General features: G+C 47.9%; 1 protein-coding gene across 2 annotated transcripts in view; it reads right to left on the bottom strand.

Annotated features, from left to right (window-relative positions):
- The window catches only part of BCAM (basal cell adhesion molecule (Lutheran blood group)), a 95161-nt gene that overhangs the window by 58439 nt on the left and 15671 nt on the right, over positions 1-21051 (bottom strand). The window contains exon 1 of one of the 2 annotated variants that reach the window (XM_087876270.1): positions 8035-8183. The exons of the other annotated variant lie outside the window; for it this stretch is intronic. Coding sequence (XP_087732396.1) covers positions 8035-8110 — 76 coding nt within the window. The 5' untranslated portion in view covers positions 8111-8183. Of the gene's footprint in view, positions 1-8034; positions 8184-21051 lie in introns of those variants that run through there. 2 annotated transcript variants of the gene reach the window in all.

Raw genomic sequence — 21051 nt, 5'->3', positions numbered from 1 at the left:
GCCAAGCATCTGAATTTTGATCACATGACAACGGATGCGGCAACGGTCGTTAAGCGGGAAAAACGGTCGTAGGTCCCAGCCAGCCATGCCAAATTTGGCAATGTTGAGAAACACTCATCTACAGACTCATCCCTTATATTGTGGACTCCTGATCCTAAGTCAGAGGCCACCGACCGGATTTTTTTCAGCGGTGGTGCTATTCAGCTGGTTATATCCGGTTCGTGCGAACTGGTAGCGGCGGCTCCAGGAGACTCTGCCCACCTGCCCAGACATCATCACGTCCCATTTTTGACCCTCTGCACATGCGCTGAAGGCGCGCGCTCACACTTGCGAACCGGTAGCGAAGGTAAGTGAATACCAGCCCTATTTTTCAGTAAGCCGCCTGGGAATTCTGGGAGTTGAAGTCCACCCATCTTAAAGTAGCCAAGCTTGAGAAATCTTGCACAGCTCATGGTTCATTCAGAAGCCATGTTCGGCTCTCTCTCTTCCTTACCACCAGCCAAGTTCTCGCTGAACAGGATCCAAAGCAATTTGCACACCGACCTCGGGCGTTGCTGGCTGCAGCTGGCAATGCCACCGGAATCGCACCAGCTCCACTGCCAAGCTTGGCTCAAGGTAGAAAGAAGCCCCTCGCTTGAATTGATATGCACACTCTTCCCCCCCTCTCCCCCAGCCAAAAAGGGGGGTTTCTCATTTCTGGTTCCCAAAGCCGAAATCTAGCAACCCTGCTGCACCTCATATCTTGGGCGGAGATGATAGCAGTTGGGGAGGGGGACATGATACCAGTATTCCAGTATTTGAGGGGCTGCCACCAAGAGGAACGGGGGTCAACTTATTTTCCAAAGCACCAGAAGGCAGGACAAGAAGCAGCGAATGGAAACTAACCAAGGAGAGAAGCAACCTGGAATTAAGGAGAAACTTCCTAACGGCAAGGACAATTAACCGGTGGAACAACTTGCCTCCAGAAGTTATGGGAGCTCCGTCACTGGATGTTTTTAAGAAGAGACTGGACAGTCACTTGTCTGAAATGGAATACGATCTCCTGCTTGAGCACGGGGCTGGACTAGAAGACCTCCAAGGTCCCTTCCAATTCTATTCTCATTCCAATTCCCTTTATCCCCTGAGAATCAAACTGAGCTTCACTCTGAGGCTTGCAGGCTCCTTTGAAAACAAGCCGTCCTAAGCATGGGAGCCCTTTCTTGCAACCACAAAACTACAATTCCTCCTTCTTTCTTTTCTTTTTTTTTATTTTTAAAAGAAGGGATAAGAAGCATTGCATAAAACAGAAGTGTCCAATCTTGGCCACTTTTAAGACCTGTGGACTTCAACTCCCAGAATTCCCCAGCCTGTCATGTCACACACACACACACACACACACACACACACACACACACACACACACACGAAGCTGCAAACCTACATTCCCCTTTGCCAAGTGCCCAAAATGTCGAGCGTGTGACTTTGGAGATGCTGTGACGGTTGTACATTCGAGGATCAGTTGCAAGTCAATTTTTTTCACGGCCGTTGTAGCTTTGAACGGTCACTAAACGAATGTTAAGTTTAGAGAACTATCTGTAATTTTGACCTCCTCTTCTGAAATATATCCACAGCTCTAGAACTGGTAAGCGCTCTTCCATAAAAGAAAGAAGAACATCTACTTTCCAAGCGGAAAGAAAAATAAAAACGGCTTCCTTTCTTGAAGATTCTCTGCTATCTGAGTGTCGTAAATTTAACACGGCAGGCACGAAACTGTTTTAAACGCCGAGCCACTTGTAATATTTCTCACCCAGCAAAGCTCATCTGCTTCCTATCCATAATCTGATCAAGAGGGGAAAAAAAATCAATCAATCCCTCAAATTTGGAGAAGAAAGCACAGCCTTCCTTGAGTTAAACAGGAGTGATGGAGACATCTGGGCATTATGATTGACAAACAACATAACACTGATTGTACAAAAACATATTTGGATGTAGGTCGCCACTGGCTTCATCTGGGATGGTGCTTTCTTAAATATATATATATATATATATATATATATATATATATAGGTCTTTGGTTATTCGGGTCTTCTCCCATGTAAAATTGGAAGTGTCTTGGCGACGTTTCGACGAAGTCTCATTCGTCATCTTCAGGATGGTGTTCTCGGCTTCGTGCTTCCAGGATTGCTCCTGGAAGCACGAAGCCGAGAACACCAGCCTGAAGATGACGAATGAGACTTCGTCGAAACGTCGCCAAGACACTTCCAATTTTACGTGGGAGAAGACCCGAATAACCAAAGACCCAGCTGGCAAGAGTTGTGGCTATTCTTTAATTTCAGAGCAGATGCTTTGAGATTTTGAGCATGTACAGAGCGGACTAGAACTCACTGTCTCCTGATGATTGGCCCTATGTCACCCAGCTAGCTTTCATGTCTAAGGTGGGACTAGAATTCACAGTCTCCTGGAGATTGGGCCAAAATTCCCCGGCTGGCTTTCATGCTTAAGGCAGGACTAGAACTCACTGTCTCCTGGAGATTGGCCCTATATCACCCAGCTAGCTTTCATGTCTAAGGTGGGACTAGAATTCACAATCTCCTAGAGATTGGGTCAAAGTTCCCCGGCTGGCTTTCATGCTTAAAGCAGGACTAGAACTCACAGTCCCCTGGAGATTAGCCCAATGTCACCCAGCTAGCTTTCATGGTTAAGGCAGGACGAAAACTCACAGCCTCCTGGTTTCTAGACCAGCGCTTTAACCACTCCACCAAACTGGCTCAAATACTCTGACTTACATCATTATAATTACATACAACTTTACAATTCAGCCGCAACCCACACAAATTACGTCCCTTGAGAGATGCCACGACATCTATGGTGTCGTTTACCCCTTCTCTGCCCACGAACATCCCATTTTCCTTCCCCACATCTGGAGTGGCAACCAGCCCCGAAAAGCTCTTTCCAGAATGCAAGGCTGAATCCTAGCACACAACCCAAATATAAGAAGGAAAGGCAGGCCAAATCTGGGCCCCGATCCACTCAACCACACCTCGCACAATTTGCGACTCCCTTTTTTCCTCTTTCCCCCAGTCAATCCACGAACTGCTGACGGCAGCGTCTGATGCTTATTGAAATCCAATACAACTGACGTCTGCTTGGAGAAAAGCATCAAATACCCTTTCGAGAGACCCCTTCAGGCAGGGGTCTCCAAACTTGGGAACTTTTTTTTTTTTTTAAATTTGATTTATATGCCGCCCTTCTCCGGAGACTCAGGGCGGCTTACAATGTGCTAAGCACTTTAAGACTGATTTATTTATTTATTTATTGGTTCGATTTATATGCCGCTCTTCTCCGGAGAATCAGGGTGGCTTACAATGCGTTAAGCAATAGCCTTCATACTTTTTGTATATACCTGCTTAGTAGGGCTTTCGCCCCCCACCCCAAGCGGTGTTCTTTTTTTATACAAAGCCAGCTTATTGCCCCCACAATCCGGGTCCTTATTTTACCTCTCTCGAAAGGATGGAAGGCTGAGTCAACTTTGAGCCTGGTGAGATTTGAACTTGCAATAATTGCAGGCAGCTGGTGCTACTTAATAGCACTTTAGTCTGCTGCGCCACCAAGGCTCTAATGGCTGGCTAGGGAATTCTGGGAGTTGAAGTCCACAAGTCTTAAAGTTCCCAAGTTTGGAGACCCCTGCCTTAAAGCTTAATCATAGGGGCTCGAGACCCTACCAACCCTCTTCCCCAACTGTCCTTCCCAGCTAAAACCTCTCTCAAACTCTTCCTGGGTGGGAGGTTATGCGTGGAGGGACCCCAGAGCAGAAACTTTCCCCAGCATCTAGCCTGGCAAACAAAGATTAAGGAGGACGAGAGAAAAACTCAAGCAAGGAACAGAGCAGGAATGTGAGAAGTGCCAGAACTGAACAAACAACCAGCTGGGGCATGTTTAGCTAAGCAGCCATCCCCTCCCTAGAACTCCCAAGCTGGGGAGGGGGCTTCCCACACTCCCTTCCCCGCCTTTCTCCTCCACCTTCTCTTTCTGCTCCTTCTTCCCTTCTCCAGGCAGCTCCTGTGCCAGTCCAGCCTCACTCGTCTCTCTCTCTCTCTCTCTCTCTCTGCCACGCCCAAAGCAGGCTGCCTTGGCATCTGAGGCGCTCCTGTCCTTCAGTTGCAATTTGATAAGCATCCCCTCTCCTTGCACCAGGCGCTGCCATCTGCAAAATTCTAGCGCGCCGGAGAGAGTGGGGGGGGGAGAGAGAGAGAGAAAGAGAGAGACAGAAAGAAAGAGAGGGAGAGAGAAAAAAGAGGAAGAGAAAGGGAGAGAAAGAAAGAGAGAAAGAAAGAGGGAGGGAGAGAGAAAAAAAGAGAAAGAGAGGGAGAGAGACAGAAAGAGAGAGACAGAAAGAAAGAGAGGGAGAGAGAAAAAAGAGGAAGAGAGAGAAAGAGAGGGAGAGAAAGAGAAAAGAGAGAGAAAGAGGGAGGGAGAAAGAAAAAAGAGAGAGAAAGAGAGGGAGAGAAAGAGAGATAGAGAGAGAGGGAGAGAAAGAGAGAGAAAGAAAAGAGAGGGAGGGAGGGAGAAAGACAAAGAGAAAAAGAGAGACAGAGACAGAAAGAGAGGGAGAGAAAGAGAGAGAAAAAGAGAGAAAGAGAGGGAGAGAGAGAGAAAGAGAGAGACAGAAAGAGAGGGAGAGAGAAAAAAGAGGAAGAGAGAGAAAGAGAGGGAGAGAAAGAGAAAAGAGAAAGAAAGAGGGAGGGAGAGAGAGAGAAAAAAGAGAAAGAGAGGGAGAGAAAGAGAGAGAGAGAGAGAGGGAGAGAAAGAGAGAGAAAGAGAGGGAGAGAAAGAAAAAAGAGAGAAAGAGAGGGAGGGAGAGAGAAAGACAAAGAGAAAAAGAGACAGAGACAGAAAGAGAGGGAGAGAAAGAGAGAGAAAAAGAGAGAAAGAGAGGGAGGGAGAAAGGGGGGCATCTGGAGGAAGCCCAGCGAAAGTGGATTCTCTTCTTGTGTAGCTGAGCCAGAAAAGGTTCTGCTCAGCCATTTTCTGTCCCTTAAAATGACACCCGTTTAGATTTGATTTACATTCTTTTTCATCCCGCCTTTATTACTTTTATAAATAACTTAAGGCGGAGGATATACCTAACGCTCCTTCCTCGTCCTATTTTCCCCATAACAACAACCCTGTCAGGGCTCAAAGAAAGTGACTGGCCCAGAGTCACCCGGCCAGCTTTCATGCTTAAAGGCATGCTAGAACTCACCATCACCTGGTGATTGGTCCAAAGTCACCTAGCAGGCTTTCACGCCTAAGGCGGGACTAGAACTCACCATCACCTGGTGATTGGCCCAAAGTCACCTAGCAGGCTTTCACGCCTAAGGCGGGACTAGAACTCACCATCACCTGGTGATTGGCCCAAAGTCACCTAGCAGGCTTTCACGCCTAAGGCGGGACTAGAACTCACCATCACCTGGTGATTGGTCCAAAGACAGCCAGCCAGCTTTGTGGCCTAAGGCAGCACTAGAACTCACCGTCTCCTGTTTTCTAGCCTGGTGCAAACTTTTAAACTTTATTTCAATTCTTTACTTGAGTCCTTTGGCCACTTCTTCTCCTTTGTCACACTCTTCTCCTTCACTCCTCCTTTCCTTCCAAAGGGATTTTTCTCCAAAAGTAAAAACTTGCAGAGACTCATAGGTTTTTCCCTTCCAGAGGGTTGCAAGCTAGCCTTGAAAAGCTGCTTTTCTACAGCAAAAGGTTATCATTTAATCCTGGAGCGGACCAGTCTTTGAAGGATGGAGAAGGCTGCCAGATCCAAGCTAGGTGGCAGGAATTAATACTTGCACTGGGCTAGTCAACCACAAATTAAACCCTACACCAAATGTATCCAAGCTTGGCAACTTGAAGACATGTGGACTTCAACTCCCAGAATTCCACAGGTGGCATTCATAGGCACGAAAGCCAGCTAGATGACTTTGGGCCAATCACCAGGAGACGGTGAGTTCTAGTTCTCCCTTAGGCATGAATGTTGGCTGGGTGACTTTGGGCCAATCACCAGGAGACGGTGAGTTCTAGTCCTCCCTTAGGCATGAAAGTTAGCTGGGTGACTTTGGGCCAATCACCAGGAGACGGTGAGTTCTAGTCCTCCCTTAGGCATGAAAGTTGGGCTGGGTGACTTTGGGCATATCACCAGGAGACGGTGAGTTCTAGTCCTCCCTTAGGCATGAATGTTGGGCTGGGTGACTTTGGGCATATCACCAGGAGACTGTGAGTTCTAGTCCTCCCTTAGGCATGAATGTTGGCTGGATGACTGTGGGCCAATCACCAGGAGACAATGAGTTCTAGTTCTCCGTTAGGCATGAAAGTTAGCTGGGTGACTTTGGGCCAATCACCAGGAGACAATGAGTTCTAGTTCTCCGTTAGGCATGAAAGTTAGCTGGGTGACTTTGGGCCAATCACCAGGAGACAATGAGTTCTAGTTCTCCGTTAGGCATGAAAGTTAGCTGGGTGACTTTGGGCCAATCACCAGGAGACGGTGAGTTCTAGTCCTCCCTTAGGCATGAAAGCCGGCTGGGTGACTTTGGGCCAATCACCAGGAGATGGTGATTCTGGGAGTTGAAGTCCACAAGTCTCCAAATTGCCAAGCATGGATACCCCCGCCCTACACCAAAGCAGGTGCTGCTGGCATTTCTTTCTTCAAATGCTCCCCACGACTTCTAAGTTGGGGAAGGGTCTCACCTCTGCCTCTAACCCTTGCCCCTCCTGTGCCCTCACCTCCCCCCTGCAGCCCTTCCCTCCCCCCCCAAATTCATCTGTACGAAGCTATGGCATCACCGTGGGGATGACTCATATGGGAAGGGTCCAGTCATCGCTTAGCAGTAGGGAGCTGGTAAGAACCTTAGCCTTAGGGGGGAAGGAGATGAGGGAGGGGCAGGAGAGAAGTGGGGAGGGCGGTAAGCGGGGGGTCAGGCATCCGCCCATGTGCCACTTCTCTTCACCCCTTCATTGGGAGCCTGGGGGAGAGAAGTAAATGGGTTTGATCGAAGGCCACACAGCCCCATGCCAGCCAATGCCAGGGAGAAAATATCAGTTTTGTGAGCGGACGGGCAAGGAAAGGATGCACAGGTTGTCCTCCACTTACGACAGCTCACTTAGTGGACCGTTCAAAGTTACAACGGCACCGACAAAAAGCGACTTATGGCCGTTTTTCACCCCACTGCAAGCATCCTCACGCTGGATCAAACGCTCGGCAACTGACTCCTATTTACGACCGCTGCAGCGTCCCGAGCTTATGCGATCCCCTTTTTGCGACCTTCTGACAAGCAAAGTCATTGGGGGGGAAACCAGATTCACTTAACAACCGGGTTCCTAACGTTTAACAGTGACACTTGGCAAGAAATGGGGGGGCAAAACTGACTTAACCCACGTCTCTCTTTGCAACCGAAATGTGGGGCTCAACAAACGTGGTCGTAAGTTTGAGGATCACCTATAAAACGTCTTTGTCTCCAAGCCCTCTATTCGAAGTCTGGACTGTCTCTCTCTCCTTTTGTCATCATTTCTCCTTGCAACTGCACCCCCTCGCCTCCCCCTCCTCCAGCTTTTGAATCCAGATCTTCCTTTGGGGCTGGGAAATGGGGCGGGGGGGGGGGGGGAAGGCAGACGGATGGAAAGACCTGCCCCTAGCGGGGGAGATTTGAGGACCCCCCCCAAAAGAGGTGAATTGCAAAGCAAAAGAGAGAGAGAAAAAAGAAAAAACAAGAAGGCAAAGTCCGAAATCCACGATTCCCAGAATCTCCCCCATCCCCTTCCCGGACCCCAGACTCTGATTGAGCGCCGGGGGCTTTGTCCCCCAAAGAAGGCGGGTGCAGGTGATTTCCAACCCCCCCCCCCAAAAAAAAACCAGGAGGAGAAAAGTGGGGGGGGGAGCCGCGATCGGGGCAGGAGAGATCGGCAGGTGGATCCCGAAACCTTTTCCTGCGCTTGCAAGAGGCAGCAGCCAAGCGGTCGGGATCTGCACCGGCGGCTGCAGAGGAGGGCTGGGGAGGGGAAGGTGGGGGGGGGGGTCCCGGGGCTCCTTACCTGGGCAGGCGAGCAGCCAGAGCCCCGCCAGGAGGCCGGCGAGAGGGAGCGCCTGGGAGACACCGCCGCTGCCCATGATTCGACGCCGACACTGAAGCCGCCGCCGCCGCTGCTCGCTCCTGCCCGCCCGCCCCCCGGCCGGCCCGCCCTCCGGTGGCTCAGCCCAATCCCCAGCCGCCCCCCAGCCACGCTCCCCGGGCAAAGGGGGGGAGAGGGGGAGAGGGAGGGGGCACCCGAGAGAGACCCTCCTCCTTTCTTTCTTTCTTTCTCTCTTTTCTTTCCTTCTCCCCTTTCTTTCTTTCTTTCTTTTCTTGCTTGCTTGGTTTCTCTTGCTTTCTCTCTACTTTCTTTTTCTTTCTTTCTTTCTTTCTTTCTTTCTCTTTCTCTCCTTTCTCTCCTTTCTTTCTTTCTTTTTGTTTCCTTCTTTCTTTCTTTCTCTCCTTTTTCTTTCTTTCTCTCTTTCTCTCTCTTTCTCATTCTCTTCTTTCTCTTTCTTCTTTCTCTTCTTTCCTTCTCCCCTTTCTTTCTTTCTTTTCTTGCTTGCTTGCTTGCTTTTTCTTTCTCTCTACTTTCTTTTTCTTTCTTTCTTTCTCTCTCATCTTTCTTTTTCTTTCTTTCTCTCCTTTCTTTCTCTCCTTTCTTTCTTTCTTTTTGTTTCCTTCTTTCTTTCTTTCTCTCCTTTTTCTTTCTTTCTCTCTTTCTCTTTTCTTTCTCTCTCTTTCTCTCTCTCTTCTTTCTCTTTCTTCTTTCTCTTTTCCTTCTCCCCTTTCTTTCTTTTTCTTGCTTGCTTGCTTGCTTTTTCTTTCTCTCTTTCTTTTTCTTTCTTTCTTTCTCTCTCATCTTTCTTTTTCTTTCTCTTTCTCTCCTTTCTTTCTTTCTTTTTGTTTCCTTCTTTCTTTTTTCCTTCTTTCTTTCTCTCTTTTCTTTCTTTCTTTCTTTTCTTTCTCTCTCTTTCTCTTTCTTCTTTCTCTCTTTTTCTTTCTCTCTTTCTTCTCTTTCTCTTTTTCTTTCTCTCTCTTCTTTTTCTTTCTTTCTCTTTTTCTCTCTTTCTTCTCTTTCTGTCTTTTCTTTCTCTTTCTCTTTCTCTCTTCTTTTCTTTCTTCTTTCTCTTTTTCTCTCTTTTTCTCTCTTTTCTTTTCTTTCTCTTTCTCTCTCTTTTCTTTCTTTCTTTCTCTCTCTTTTCTTTCTTTCATTTTCATTTCTTTCATTCATTTCATTTCATTTATTGGATTTATATACCGCCCTACTCCCGAAGGACTCAGGGCAGTGAACAGCCACAGAATAAAACACATAAATACAAAATTTAAAAACAGAATAAAACCGAATTAAACAATTTGGCCGAGGCAAATTTAAAACACCCAATAATTTTAAAAACAATTTTTTTCTTTCTCTTTCTTTCTTTCTTTCTTTCTTTCTTTCTTTCTTTCTTTCTTTTCTTTCTTTTCTACGTGCCCCCCCCTTCCCTCTACCCTGCAAAAACCTAAAACTTTGCAAAGAGCACCACTGCAACTGACGGCCGATCCTTGCTCGCCCCTGAAGGATGGGACATCTAAGCCCAGCGGTGCCCGAGCTCCTGGCTGGGTTTTGAGCAAAAAAAAAAAAAAAGCAAGGGGGCTTCTGAGCAACTGCAGAGCGCCCTCCGCTCACTCGTTCTCTCTCGTATCAGCTGCCGCCGGTGCGTTTCTGCCTCTTACAAGTTTCTTTCTCTTTCTTTGCTTGGGTATCGAGGGAGATTCTCAGTCATCCAGGTTGTTGTTCCACCCATCGAAGCCTCACTCAACACCCCACCCCACCCCCATTAAATGCAGTCCCTGGCCATCATGGGCTAGGGAGCTCCCCTATTTTGCCAAGAGGGTTTTTCCAGTGTCCAGAGGAAGGGAGGGAGGGAGGAAAGGGAAAGAAAGAAGAAAGAAGAAAAGAAAAGAAAAAAGAAAAAAGAAGGAAGGAAGGAAGGAAGGAAGGAAGGGCACTAGCACTGATGATGTTACCTAGTTTGAGTAATGAAACATCTGCAAAAAAACAACCAAGCTCAGAGAGCACCAAGGTCCTTTCAAAGAGGTTTCTTTTCATATCTTTTTTGCTTTCATTCAAAAATGCTTTGCAAAAGGCGGCTTATATCAGGATTACGGTTAAAGTACCTGTACCCAGGTACCATCAAGCTGTGCACGTATTCAGATCCAGGAGACCATGCAGCGGCCTACAGACTGAAATTGTGCAGCTTCATGCTTTGCAATGCATGCATGCACGCCCCAAATCAACCCAGTGGCACCCCCAGACAATGCATCCTATAGTGCAGCAATTCCCCACCATCGTGCCACTTTAACATCCCTGGACCCCCAACATTCCCCTCCCAGCAAGAATTCTGGGAGGTTGAAGGCCGCACATCTTAAAGTTTGCCAAGTTTGAGAAAGATTTGCTTGAGTGGGCTGTGTGAGGCCATGCAACCTGGTTGCCTGCCAAATCCAGCTTGGCTTTCCAAGGCTCCAATCCCCCCTTCCGGCCTCCTAAATCCCCTACTAGTTGAAGTCCATGCATGCATCCTGTCTGGGGAATCCTGGGAACTGAAGTCCATGCATGCAGCCTGCGGGATCCTGGGAATTGAAGTCCATGCATGCAGCCTGCGGGATCCTGGGAATTGAAGTCCATGCATGCTGCCTGCGGGATCCTGGGAGTTGAAGTCCATGCATGCTGCCTGCGGGATCCTGGGAGTTGAAGTCCATGCATGCAGCCTGCAGGATCCTGGGAGTTGAAGTCCATGCATCCTGTCTGGGGAATCCTGGGAGTTGAAGTCCATGCATGCTGCCTGCGGGATCCTGGGAACTGAAGTCCATGCATCCTGTCTGGGGAATCCTGGGAGTTGAAGTCCATGCATGCAGCCTGCGGGATCCTGGGAACTGAAGTCCATGCATCCTGTCTGGGGAATCCTGGGAGTTGAAGTCCTTGCATCCTGTCTGGGGAATCCTGGGAGTTGAAGTCCATGCATGCAGCCTGCGGGATTCTGGGAACTGAAGTCCATGCATCCTGTCTGGGGAATCCTGGGAGTTGAAGTCCTTGCATCCTGTCTGGGGAATCCTGGGAGTTGAAGTCCATGCATGCAGCCTGCGGGATTCTGGGAACTGAAGTCCATGCATCCTGTCTGGGGAATCCTGGGAACTGAAGTCCATGCATCCTGTCTGGGGAATCCTGGGAGTTGAAGTCCTTGCATCCTGTCTGGGGAATCCTGGGAGTTGAAGTCCATGCATGCAGCCTGCGGGATCCTGGGAACTGAAGTCCATGCATCCTGTCTGGGGAATCCTGGGAGTTGAAGTCCATGCATGCAGCCTGCGGGATTCTGGGAACTGAAGTCCTTGCATCCTGTCTGGGGAATCCTGGGAGTTGAAGTCCATGCATGCAGCCTGCGGGATTCTGGGAACTGAAGTCCTTGCATCCTGTCTGGGGAATCCTGGGAGTTGAAAATCCACGCATGCAGCCTGGGGAATGCTACTCTCCTTTGGCTGATCCTGTTGGCCTCCCTTGGCCCTTGGCCCAAGGCACCTGGCATCCCTCCAAGGGGCTGGGCGCTACAGCCTTGCAGATTTTTATCTACCTGCAGGCTGGCCAAGTTGGCGGATGTAGGAAGAAAGAGAACCAAATTCTTAAAACGGTGATACATACATCTAAGAGGGGAGTGAAGCCCCTCTCACTTCTGGGGAGGAAAGCCAGCCACCATCATGTGAAGTCACGCAAAGAGAAAGACAGAGGTGGTTGGGGGCCGCCTCCGCCCTGCACACGGGGGGCACACGGGGTTAAGGCCTGGGTGAGCAGCACACCACGTCTTCTGGAACCTCTCCAACTGTATTTTGTTGATTCGGAGGAAGGGGAAATTATGGAACACAATGATTAAAGGGGATGTATTTCAGTTTGTTGGGGGAAGCAGTTGGAAACGGAGATAAAAACTCTTGCCTCACCAGTTTCCGAGTGCTAGGAAAACACTGGTGCTCCTGGAAAGAAACCCAGATGCACTTTCCTCAATATTCTAGGGCAGGGGGGGGGGGTCAAACTCAAGGCCCGGGGGCCAGATCCTGCCCGCGGGGCCAGACTGAAAATAGCAAAGGACCAGCCTGTAGTGCCTCTGCTAGCGAAAATGGGCCATGGGCAGCCCCGCCTCCTGCAGCACCTTGCCAGCCAAAACAGGGCATGGGGGGGGGAATCCCTTGGGCAACCCCCGTGCAGCCTGTTTTGGCCGACAGAGTGCTGCAGGAGGCCATCCAGGCCAAAAACAGGGCACATGGGGGCTGCCCTCCCCGCACCCCAGTTTGGCCGGCAGAATGCTGCGAGGGGGGCATCCGACTGTCCCGTCTCCTCCTCCCCTTCCCCCCCCCCACCCCCAGGCCGGTCCACGGAGGAAAACTACAATGCTGATCCAACACTCCATGAAATCCAGTTTGACACCCCTGTTCTAGGGGCTTCTCCCGGGAATGCTCTCGGCACTTGCTCAGAGGCCCTCTGATTCTGTGGGCATGGCTTGGTGGGTGTGGTAGGGATGGATACTGCAAAATCTCCATTCCCTCCCCACTCCTGGAGGAAGGATACTGCAAAATCCCCATTCCCTCCCCACTCCTGGGGGAAGGATACTGCAAAATCCCCATTCCCTCCCCACTCCTGGGGCCAGCCAGAGAGGTGGTATTTGCCGGTTCTCCAAACTGCTCAAAACTTCCACTACCGGTTCTCCAGAAACTGTCAGAACCTGCTGGATTTCACCCCTGGACCCCACCTAGAATACAGCATCCAGTTTTGGTCACCACAATATTAAAAAAAAAAGATGTTGAGACTCTGGAAAGAATTCAGAGAAGAGCAATGAAGATGATTAGGGGACCGGAAGCTAAAATATATAAGAACAGTTGCAGGAACTGGGTATGCCTAGTTGAATGAAAAGAAGGACTAGGGGAGATATGATAGCAGTGTTCCAATATCTCAGGGGCTGCCCCAAAGAAGAGGGAGTCAAGCTCTTCTCCAAAGCACCTGAACAAGAAGCAATGGATGGAAACTAGTCAAGAAGAGAAGCAACCTAGAACTGAGGAGAAATTTCCTGAGAGTAAGAACAATTAATCCGTGGAATGACTTGCCTCCAGAAGTTGTGAGTGCTTCAACAATGGAGGTTTTTAAGAAGAGAATGGACAATCATTTGTCTGAAATGGTGCAGGTCCTCCTGTTTGAGCAGGGGGTTGGACTAGAAGACCTCCAAGGTCCCTTCCAACTCTGTTCTGTTAAACTCCCAGGGACGCACTCGGCACTTGCTCAGAGGCCCTCTGGGTTATCGCTCCTTGTATTCTGCTGAGCTCAGCTCTAGCTTGACCAGGCCTTCTTATCTCCGATTCTTCTGATTGCTTCATCATTCACTGCAATATGTCCATTTGCACCATCCAGCCTGCGGCTGACCTCTTCTTCTCCCCGACCTTCAGTGTTGTGGCTTTCAAACGTCAAAGCATTAAAACCCCTTCCTGAAAAGAATCGATGATCAAAATGCCTGCCTGAGCATCTATTCCAGCAGGAAATGGCTCCTTATGAAAGAAAGAAAAAGAGGGGGCAGCATTCTTTTAATCTAGAGCAGTTTTTCTCTACCTGGGTAATTTTAAGATGTATGGACTTCAACTCCCAGAATTCCCCAGGGGGAAATCCTGGAAATTGAGGTTCATCCATGTTGGCTGGGGAATGTTGGGAGATTTAAGTTTTGGATGTTTACAGCATCGTATGATTCTTTCCTCTAACATAGTATTTTTCAAACTTGGTTAATTTTTAAGATATGAGGACTCTTAACTCCCAGAATCTTCCAGCTAGTCTGCTTTAAGACACAATAGACACACTAACCCAACCTTGGCAACTTTTAAGACTTGTGGACTACAACTCCCAGAATTTCCCAGCCAGCATACTTTAAATGGGGGGACTTCAATTCCCAATTCCTTTAAAGCCAGCAAGCATGAAGATGGGTGGACTCTGAATTTTAATTCGGATCTGTTCTTATAAATAGGGGTGTTTTAATTAGTGGGCCAAATCTATTTAATATGTCTTTTAACTTGTTTTTTAAATTTTATATTATATTTGTTTTATTTATGGCTGTTCACCGCCCTGAGTCCTTCGGGAGTAGGGCGGTATATAAATTTAAATAAACTGAAACTGAAAACTGAAACTACAGCTCCCAGAATTCCCCAGCCAGCCTGCTTTAAGAGGGTGGACTCCAACTCCCAGAATCCCTTAAGATAGGTAGGCTTACAACTCCCCAAATTTCTCAGCCGTCACAGCTTTAAGATTGGTGGACTTCAGTTCCCAGAATCTCTCAGCCAGCCTGCTTTAATATGGACTCCAACTCCCAGAATCCCCCAACCAGCCTACTTTAAATTGGGTGGATTCCCATAATCCCTTAGCCAGCCTGCTTTAAGATGGTTGGACTACAACTCCCAGAACGCACTGCCCAGCCAGCCTGCTTTAAAGTGAGTGGACTCCAACTCCCAGAATCCCCCCATGTTCATGCATGCTGGCTAGGGAATTCTGGGAATTGAAGTTCTCACATCTTAAAAGTTATTGAGGATGGGAAACGCCCGTCTTACAAAATTAAAAATACTTTGCTTTCTCCCTGGATATTTCTCTCATGTCTCCAACTGACATGAGTTGGAGACCTGGTTGGTAGCCCTGGGATCTTTCTCGTCACCTCCCATCCCCAGGGGCATCAGCGGATTATGGCAAAATGGTGGATTATTCAAAATGGCAGCCATAACAGTGCCCTCAAAATCCGCTTGTTTATTCAGATGTACGGCAGAGGTTTTGGCCACATTCTCCGGCTGCCATCTTGCCTATTTTTCATTGTCCTCCATAAACACCCTTGCCCAAAACAAGTGCGGCCTTGTTTGCCTTAAGTCAAATTCCATTCCTATCATGAGCCTTTTCTCTGTAAATGACGGCATATTTGTGAGATAAAAGGCCTCTGAGTGGACTGCTTGCTTGGACATGTTGCTTTGGATGTGTGATGCTTTGGACTGGGAAGGAGACAAAGAAGACTTTTGAATTGGTGCTGAAAATACATTTGACTGTAGAACAGGGATGTGTGTGCGTCCAACCTTGGCAACTTTAAGACCCGTGGACTTCAACTCCCAGAATTCCCCAGCCAGCCATGCTTGTCTCCACAAGCAACCTCCATGCTGGCTGGGGAATTCTGGGAGTTGAAGTCCACGGGTTTTAAAGTTGCCAAGGTTGGACACTTTCCCTGCTAATAGAGGCACAAAATGGAGATATAGGGACACAAAACAGAGCTCATTGAAAAATGCTGGCTAAATTGAGACTGGTCTCTGCCGGCTTTTTCTTAAGATGTTTTGCCCTTAAACCCCGCTTTTTGCAAACTTTTACAACTTTATCAAAAGCTAGTTACAAATGGCATGTGGGGGAATTCTGAGAGTTGAAGTCCCCAGATCTGAAAGTTGAATGATGACTGGGGAATTCTGGGAGTTGAAGTCCCCAGAACTGAAAGTTGAATGATGGCTGGGGAATTCTGGGAGTTGAAGTTCCCAGACCTGAAAGTTGCATGATGACTGGGGAATTCTGGGAGTTGAAGTCCCCAGAACTGAAAGTTGAATGATGGCTGGGGAATTCTGGGAGTTGAAGTCCCCAGAACTGAAAGTTGAATGATGACTGGGGAATTCTGGGAGTTGAAGTCCCCAGAACTGAAAGTTGAATGATGGCTGGGGAATTCTGGGAGTTGAAGTTCCCAGACCTGAAAGTTGAATGATGACTGGGGAATTCTGGGAGTTGAAGTCCCCAGAACTGAAAGTTGAATGATGGCTGGGGAATTCTGGGAGTTGAAGTCCCCAGATCTGAAAGTTGAATGATGACTGGGGAATTCTGGGAGTTGAAGTCCCCAGATCTGAAAGTTGAATGATGACTGGGGAATTCTGCAAATTGAAGTCTACAGATCTGAAAGTTGAATGATGGCTGGGGAATTCTGGGAGTTTAAGTCCCCAGACCTGAAAATTGCATAATGGCTGAGGAATTCTGGGAGTTGAAGTCCCCAGATCTCAAAGTTGCCAAGGTTGGGAAACCTGACTCTAACAGGACAACTTGGGGACAATTTTGCAGGGCATCTCAACTTTGTTACCTAGGCAGATGAAATGGGACGGGGTCTTCTGGAAACGGGGGTATCACTTCTTTCTGGATTCCCCACTCCCACCGGGAGGATTTAGTTTCCCCAGCAAGAAAGGCCAAAGGTAAAAATGTTGAGAAAGGCTTATCTTGATGCAGGAGACAGACAGAGGCCTCCTCCTGGGACGCCCCCAGCTAAGCCCTGACCTCCCCTTGCTGTTTGCAGGTCAGCGCTTGTCCCCTTCCCTCCCCGGCTGGCCGCCGTCTGCGTTTCCCACATTCCAGTGATCTTCCATTGGGATTAGCCATGATCCTTCTCAGTGACACCTGGAAAAAAGGTCACGCTCTTTGGCCAAGAAGATAGAGAGGCCAGGAAAAAGCTGCTGGAGCGAAGCCGGTGTCTTCAACAGCTCTCCAGAGGTCTCCTTTGCCAGGACATCCATAGCAAGCAGAGGGAGGGTCTCCAGAGAGGGGGGTCAACCTATTTCTCCAAAGCGCCAGAAAGCAGGACAAGAAGCAACGGATGGACACTACTCAAGGACAGAAGCAACCTAGAACTAAGGAGAAATTTTCTGACACTGAGAACAATTAATCAGTGGAATGGATTGTCTCCAGACATCATGGGTGCTCCACGGTGGAGTGGGGTGGGAATGGGGATTTTGCAATATCCTTCCCTTGGAGTGAGGTGGGAATGGAGATTTTGCAGTATCCTTCCCCTGGAGTGGGGTGGGAATGGGGATTTTGCAATATCCTTCCCCTGGAGTGGGTTGGGAATGGGGATTTTGCAGTATCCTTCCCCTGGAGTGGGGTGGGAATGGAGATTTTGCAATATCCTTCCCTTGGAGTGAGGTGGGAATGGGGATTTTGCAGTATCCTTCCCCTGCAGTGGGGTGGGAATGGGGATTTTGCAGTATCCATCCCCTGGAGTGGGGTGGGGATGGAGATTTTGCAGTATCCTTCCCCTGCCACGCCCACCAAGCCACGCCACGTCCACAGAACCGGTAGTAAAAAAAAAAAATGGATTTCACCACTGCAGCAAAGTTGAAGTCCTCCAGTCCTCCAGCAAAGCTGGCTGGGGAATTCTGGGAGTTGAAGTCCTCCAGGCTTAAAGGGGCCAAGGTTGGAGACCCCTGCATTAGAAAAAAAACCCCAGAAATCCCGGTTTACTGAACCAAGTTGAATAGTTCAACCTGCTCCGTGAAGCCGGCAATGAATAAACTGAACAAGTCCTTCTCTTAAATCCAGGTAAGGCTTTTTGCTAATATTTGAATAACTGAGAGGATGCAAACATCCTGCAATTCGGATTAGGGAGAAAAGCTTTGTGGTCAGAAAAACCCGAAATTTGGGAAATATCCACACGGCCCAAAGCAATAAAGCAAGCTTTATCTCCGCTTGATCATAGGTCAAGCATGTTTTGGGAAATGGATCAAGGTTTCTTTCACAATAACATTCAGGTCGAACGGATCAAATTCTAGCTTTTATTAAATTTTGCCTAATTGCGTCTCTGCCTAAAAAAAAAAAATCCTATCGATTTAAAAAAATCTATGCAAGCGAAGACCAAAGTTCAGTTCTCACTGTCAGTTTTCTTCCAACCTTTGCTTCAAAGGGAGGCTGCAAATTGGAAAAGTCCTCGACTTACAACCGTCTCATTTAGTGACCGTTCAAACTTACAACGGTGCCGAAAAAAGTGACTTATGAGCATTTTTCAGACTTAACGTTGCAGCGTTCCCTGTGATCACATGATCCAAAGTCAGACGCTTGGCAACCAGATTCACGTAACAACCGTTTTATTAACTTTAACAACAGTCGTGATTCGCTTAACAACCGTGGCAAGAGGAAGGTTGTAAAAATGAGGCAAAATTCACTTAATAACAAAATTCGCTCAGCGACAGAAATTTTGGGCTCGATTGTGGTCGTATGTTGAGGACTACCTGTGGGAAAAAAGTCCTCGACTTACAACCATTTGTTGAAGTTACAACGGCGCTGAAAAAAAAGGGACAGCCGGTCCTCAGACTTGTGACCGTCACATGATCAAAATTCAAAGTTCAGGCACTTGGCAACCAGCATGTTTTTTACGACGGTTGCAGCGTTCCGGAGTGACGTGATTGCCAATTGCGACCTTCCCACGCAACAAGCAAAGTCAATTGGGGTGGGTGGGGAAGCTTATTCACTTAACGACCGCATGATGAACTTAACTGCTGGGGCAATTTGCTAAACAACTGGAGCAAAAAGAGGCCATCTTAAAATCGGGCACAATTCACTTAACAGCTGTCTTGCTTTGCAACAGAAATTCTGGTTCTCTCCCCACCCACCTCTTGTGGTCGTAAGACGAGGACTACCTGTAATATTAAGTGGAAAGTTTTGAACATGTGGAGTATTCCATAGAAATGCTATCACTGTTAGAGGATGCATGTGCGCATAGAAGAAAAGAATTTTCTCGGTTGTAGGAAAAATGCATGTTGAAACACAGCAGGGCTGAAATTTAGAAGCTTACACAGTTATCCATTGTCTCTTCTTTCACTTCCTTTCCTATTACTTTATTTTTTTTAAAAAAATATTTCTTTATTACAGTCATTCGTAACCTGCCTTTGGGCTTGCCAAATCAAGGCTCCAGGCAACTGACAACATCCCTAAAATAATTCTCAACAATTACACATTTAAAAAAAAATAATTCATTAATCATTGAAAAGTCAAAGCGGGGTTAAAATACCTTTTATCCCGTCCCTTCCCACCCAGCCCTCTTGGCAGGCTGAAATGTTTGCTTCTGGTGAGGGAAGTGGTAGGAGCAGGGCTGGGAGAGGTTTTATTTAAATCCTATTTTAAGAACAGGGCATGTTAAAAAAAAACAAAAAAAGGGCGGAATTTGGAGCGCACTGTAGCTGACGCCATTTTGACTTTTTTGACCGCCCCCTGCAGATACCTCCGGTATCAGATAATAATAATTTCATTTTCCAGACTGGTTTGGAGGCTTCAAAAGAATTGATTTGCCATCTGGACTGTGAAAAAAATGGGGCTCTCTCCGTGTTGGCACCAAGTCTAATAAACCTGCTGGCTGGGGAATTCTGGGCATTGAAGTCCACCCCTCTTAAATCACACTAGGTGGGGAATTCTGGGAGTTGAAGTCCACCCAATTGAAAGCATGCTGGCTGGGGAATTCTGGGAGTTGAAGTCCACCCAATTTAAAGCATGCTGGCTGGGGAATTCTGGGCATTGAAGTCCACCCATCTTAAATCACACTAGGTGGGGAATTCTGGGAGTTGAAGTCCACCCAATTTAAAGCATGCTGGCTGGGGAATTCTGGGAGTTGAAGTCCACCCAATTTTAAGCGTGCTGGCTGGGGGATTCTGGGCATTGAAGTGCACCCCTCTTAAATCACACTAGGTGGGGAATTCTGGGAGTTGAAGTCCAGCCAATTGAAAGCATGCTGGCTGGGGAATTCTGGGCATTGAAGTCCACCCATCTTAAAGTTGCCAAGTTTGAGAACCCCTGCGTGGTTATAACTTGATTTTTACAGGCGAGATCAATATTTTTACCTCCATTCTCAACACCCCCCCGTGTTCCTCCCAATTTCAAAAGTCCCCAAATGACCCTCAGCTCCCCCTCGACCCACCTCCTTCCCTCAAGTTACCTGCCTTGTGCTAAGCCACCATCTGAGTGAGTCGCTAACGAATCTTGCGCAATGGCTAAATCCATCCATGGTGGTTTATAAACCATAATTGACACCTTTTGCATTGTGGAATTGCTGAAACACGGTCTAATAATTCCACAAAGCCGTCGGGATTTGAATAATCCCGGAGATGAATAAACTGGTGAGTCTTCAACTGGAATTTCAAAAATGCTTAGGATCTTACACTCACCGGCCTGGATTTTCCCAGGTTCTGATCCCCTAATTCCTTAACAGCTCTGCTTTTTTATTTTATTTTATTTTTTTAACACAATGTCTTTGTCTCTTTTCTTCTCTAGCTCTTCTGCAGCCCTGCTTTTCTCCTTTGTTTCCTCAAAATCGAAACTGCCATTTCTTCCTTTCCCCATTCCCCCGCCCCCCCCATCCCATCTCCCAACCTGCTTCAGGCAGTCCTCGACTTATCACTGTTTCATTTAGCGACCGTTCGAAGAGACATCAGCACTGGAAATGCCTTATGACGGTTTTTCCAGACTTATGACCATTGAAGCAGGCCCCACCCCCATGGTCACAACAACAAAATTCAGACGCTTGGCAACTGGCTCCTATTTATGACGGTTGCCAGGATCACGTGATCGATTCCCTTTTGCGACCTTCTGACAAGCCAAGTCAACGGGGAAGCCAGATTCACTTAACAACCGTGTTACTCACTTAACAACGGCAGCGATTCACTTAACAACTGCGTCAAGGTCATAAAATGGGGCAAGACTTGTTTAACAGCTGTCTCGTTCAGCAAGGGGAGTTTGGGGCACCATTGGGGTCGTAAGGCGAGGACTACGTGTATACCTGGGAAGGTATGTAAATGCCAGATCCTTTGTCCGTTCCTGCCCAGGAAAGGAATGCCTGATATTTGGGCAGAGGCCCACTTGTACATCTGGGGAGGGGGGCATGCCAATCCCTAGCTCAGTGTTTCTCAACCTTGGCCGCTGGATGATGTGTGGACTTCAACTCCCAGAATTCCCTGCAGAGCTGGCTGGGGAATTCTGGGAGTTGAAGTCCACACATCGTCCAGCGGCCAAGGTTGAGAAACACTGCCCTAGCGGGTTCTTTATAAGAAATTCCCTTCCCTGGGCACCATTTTCTCCGCACAAGTTTTCCTCCTCCTCCATTTCTACAGTGTCAGTAGCTGAATTGGAGGTTTCACGCACGCTCAGGGCCCTGTTCTATTTTGGTCACCCCAGCCACAAAACCAGGGACTAGCACCTTGAAACTGTTTTTGCAGTGCACGA

This window comes from Pantherophis guttatus, chromosome 10 (genome assembly GCF_059756535.1).
Source record: "Pantherophis guttatus breed Tessera chromosome 10, ASM5975653v1, whole genome shotgun sequence".
In the NCBI taxonomy this organism is placed as follows: Eukaryota; Metazoa; Chordata; class Lepidosauria; order Squamata; family Colubridae; genus Pantherophis; species Pantherophis guttatus.
The sequence above is the reverse complement of the archived record's forward strand: the minus strand, read 5'-3'. Positions and strand labels throughout refer to the sequence as shown.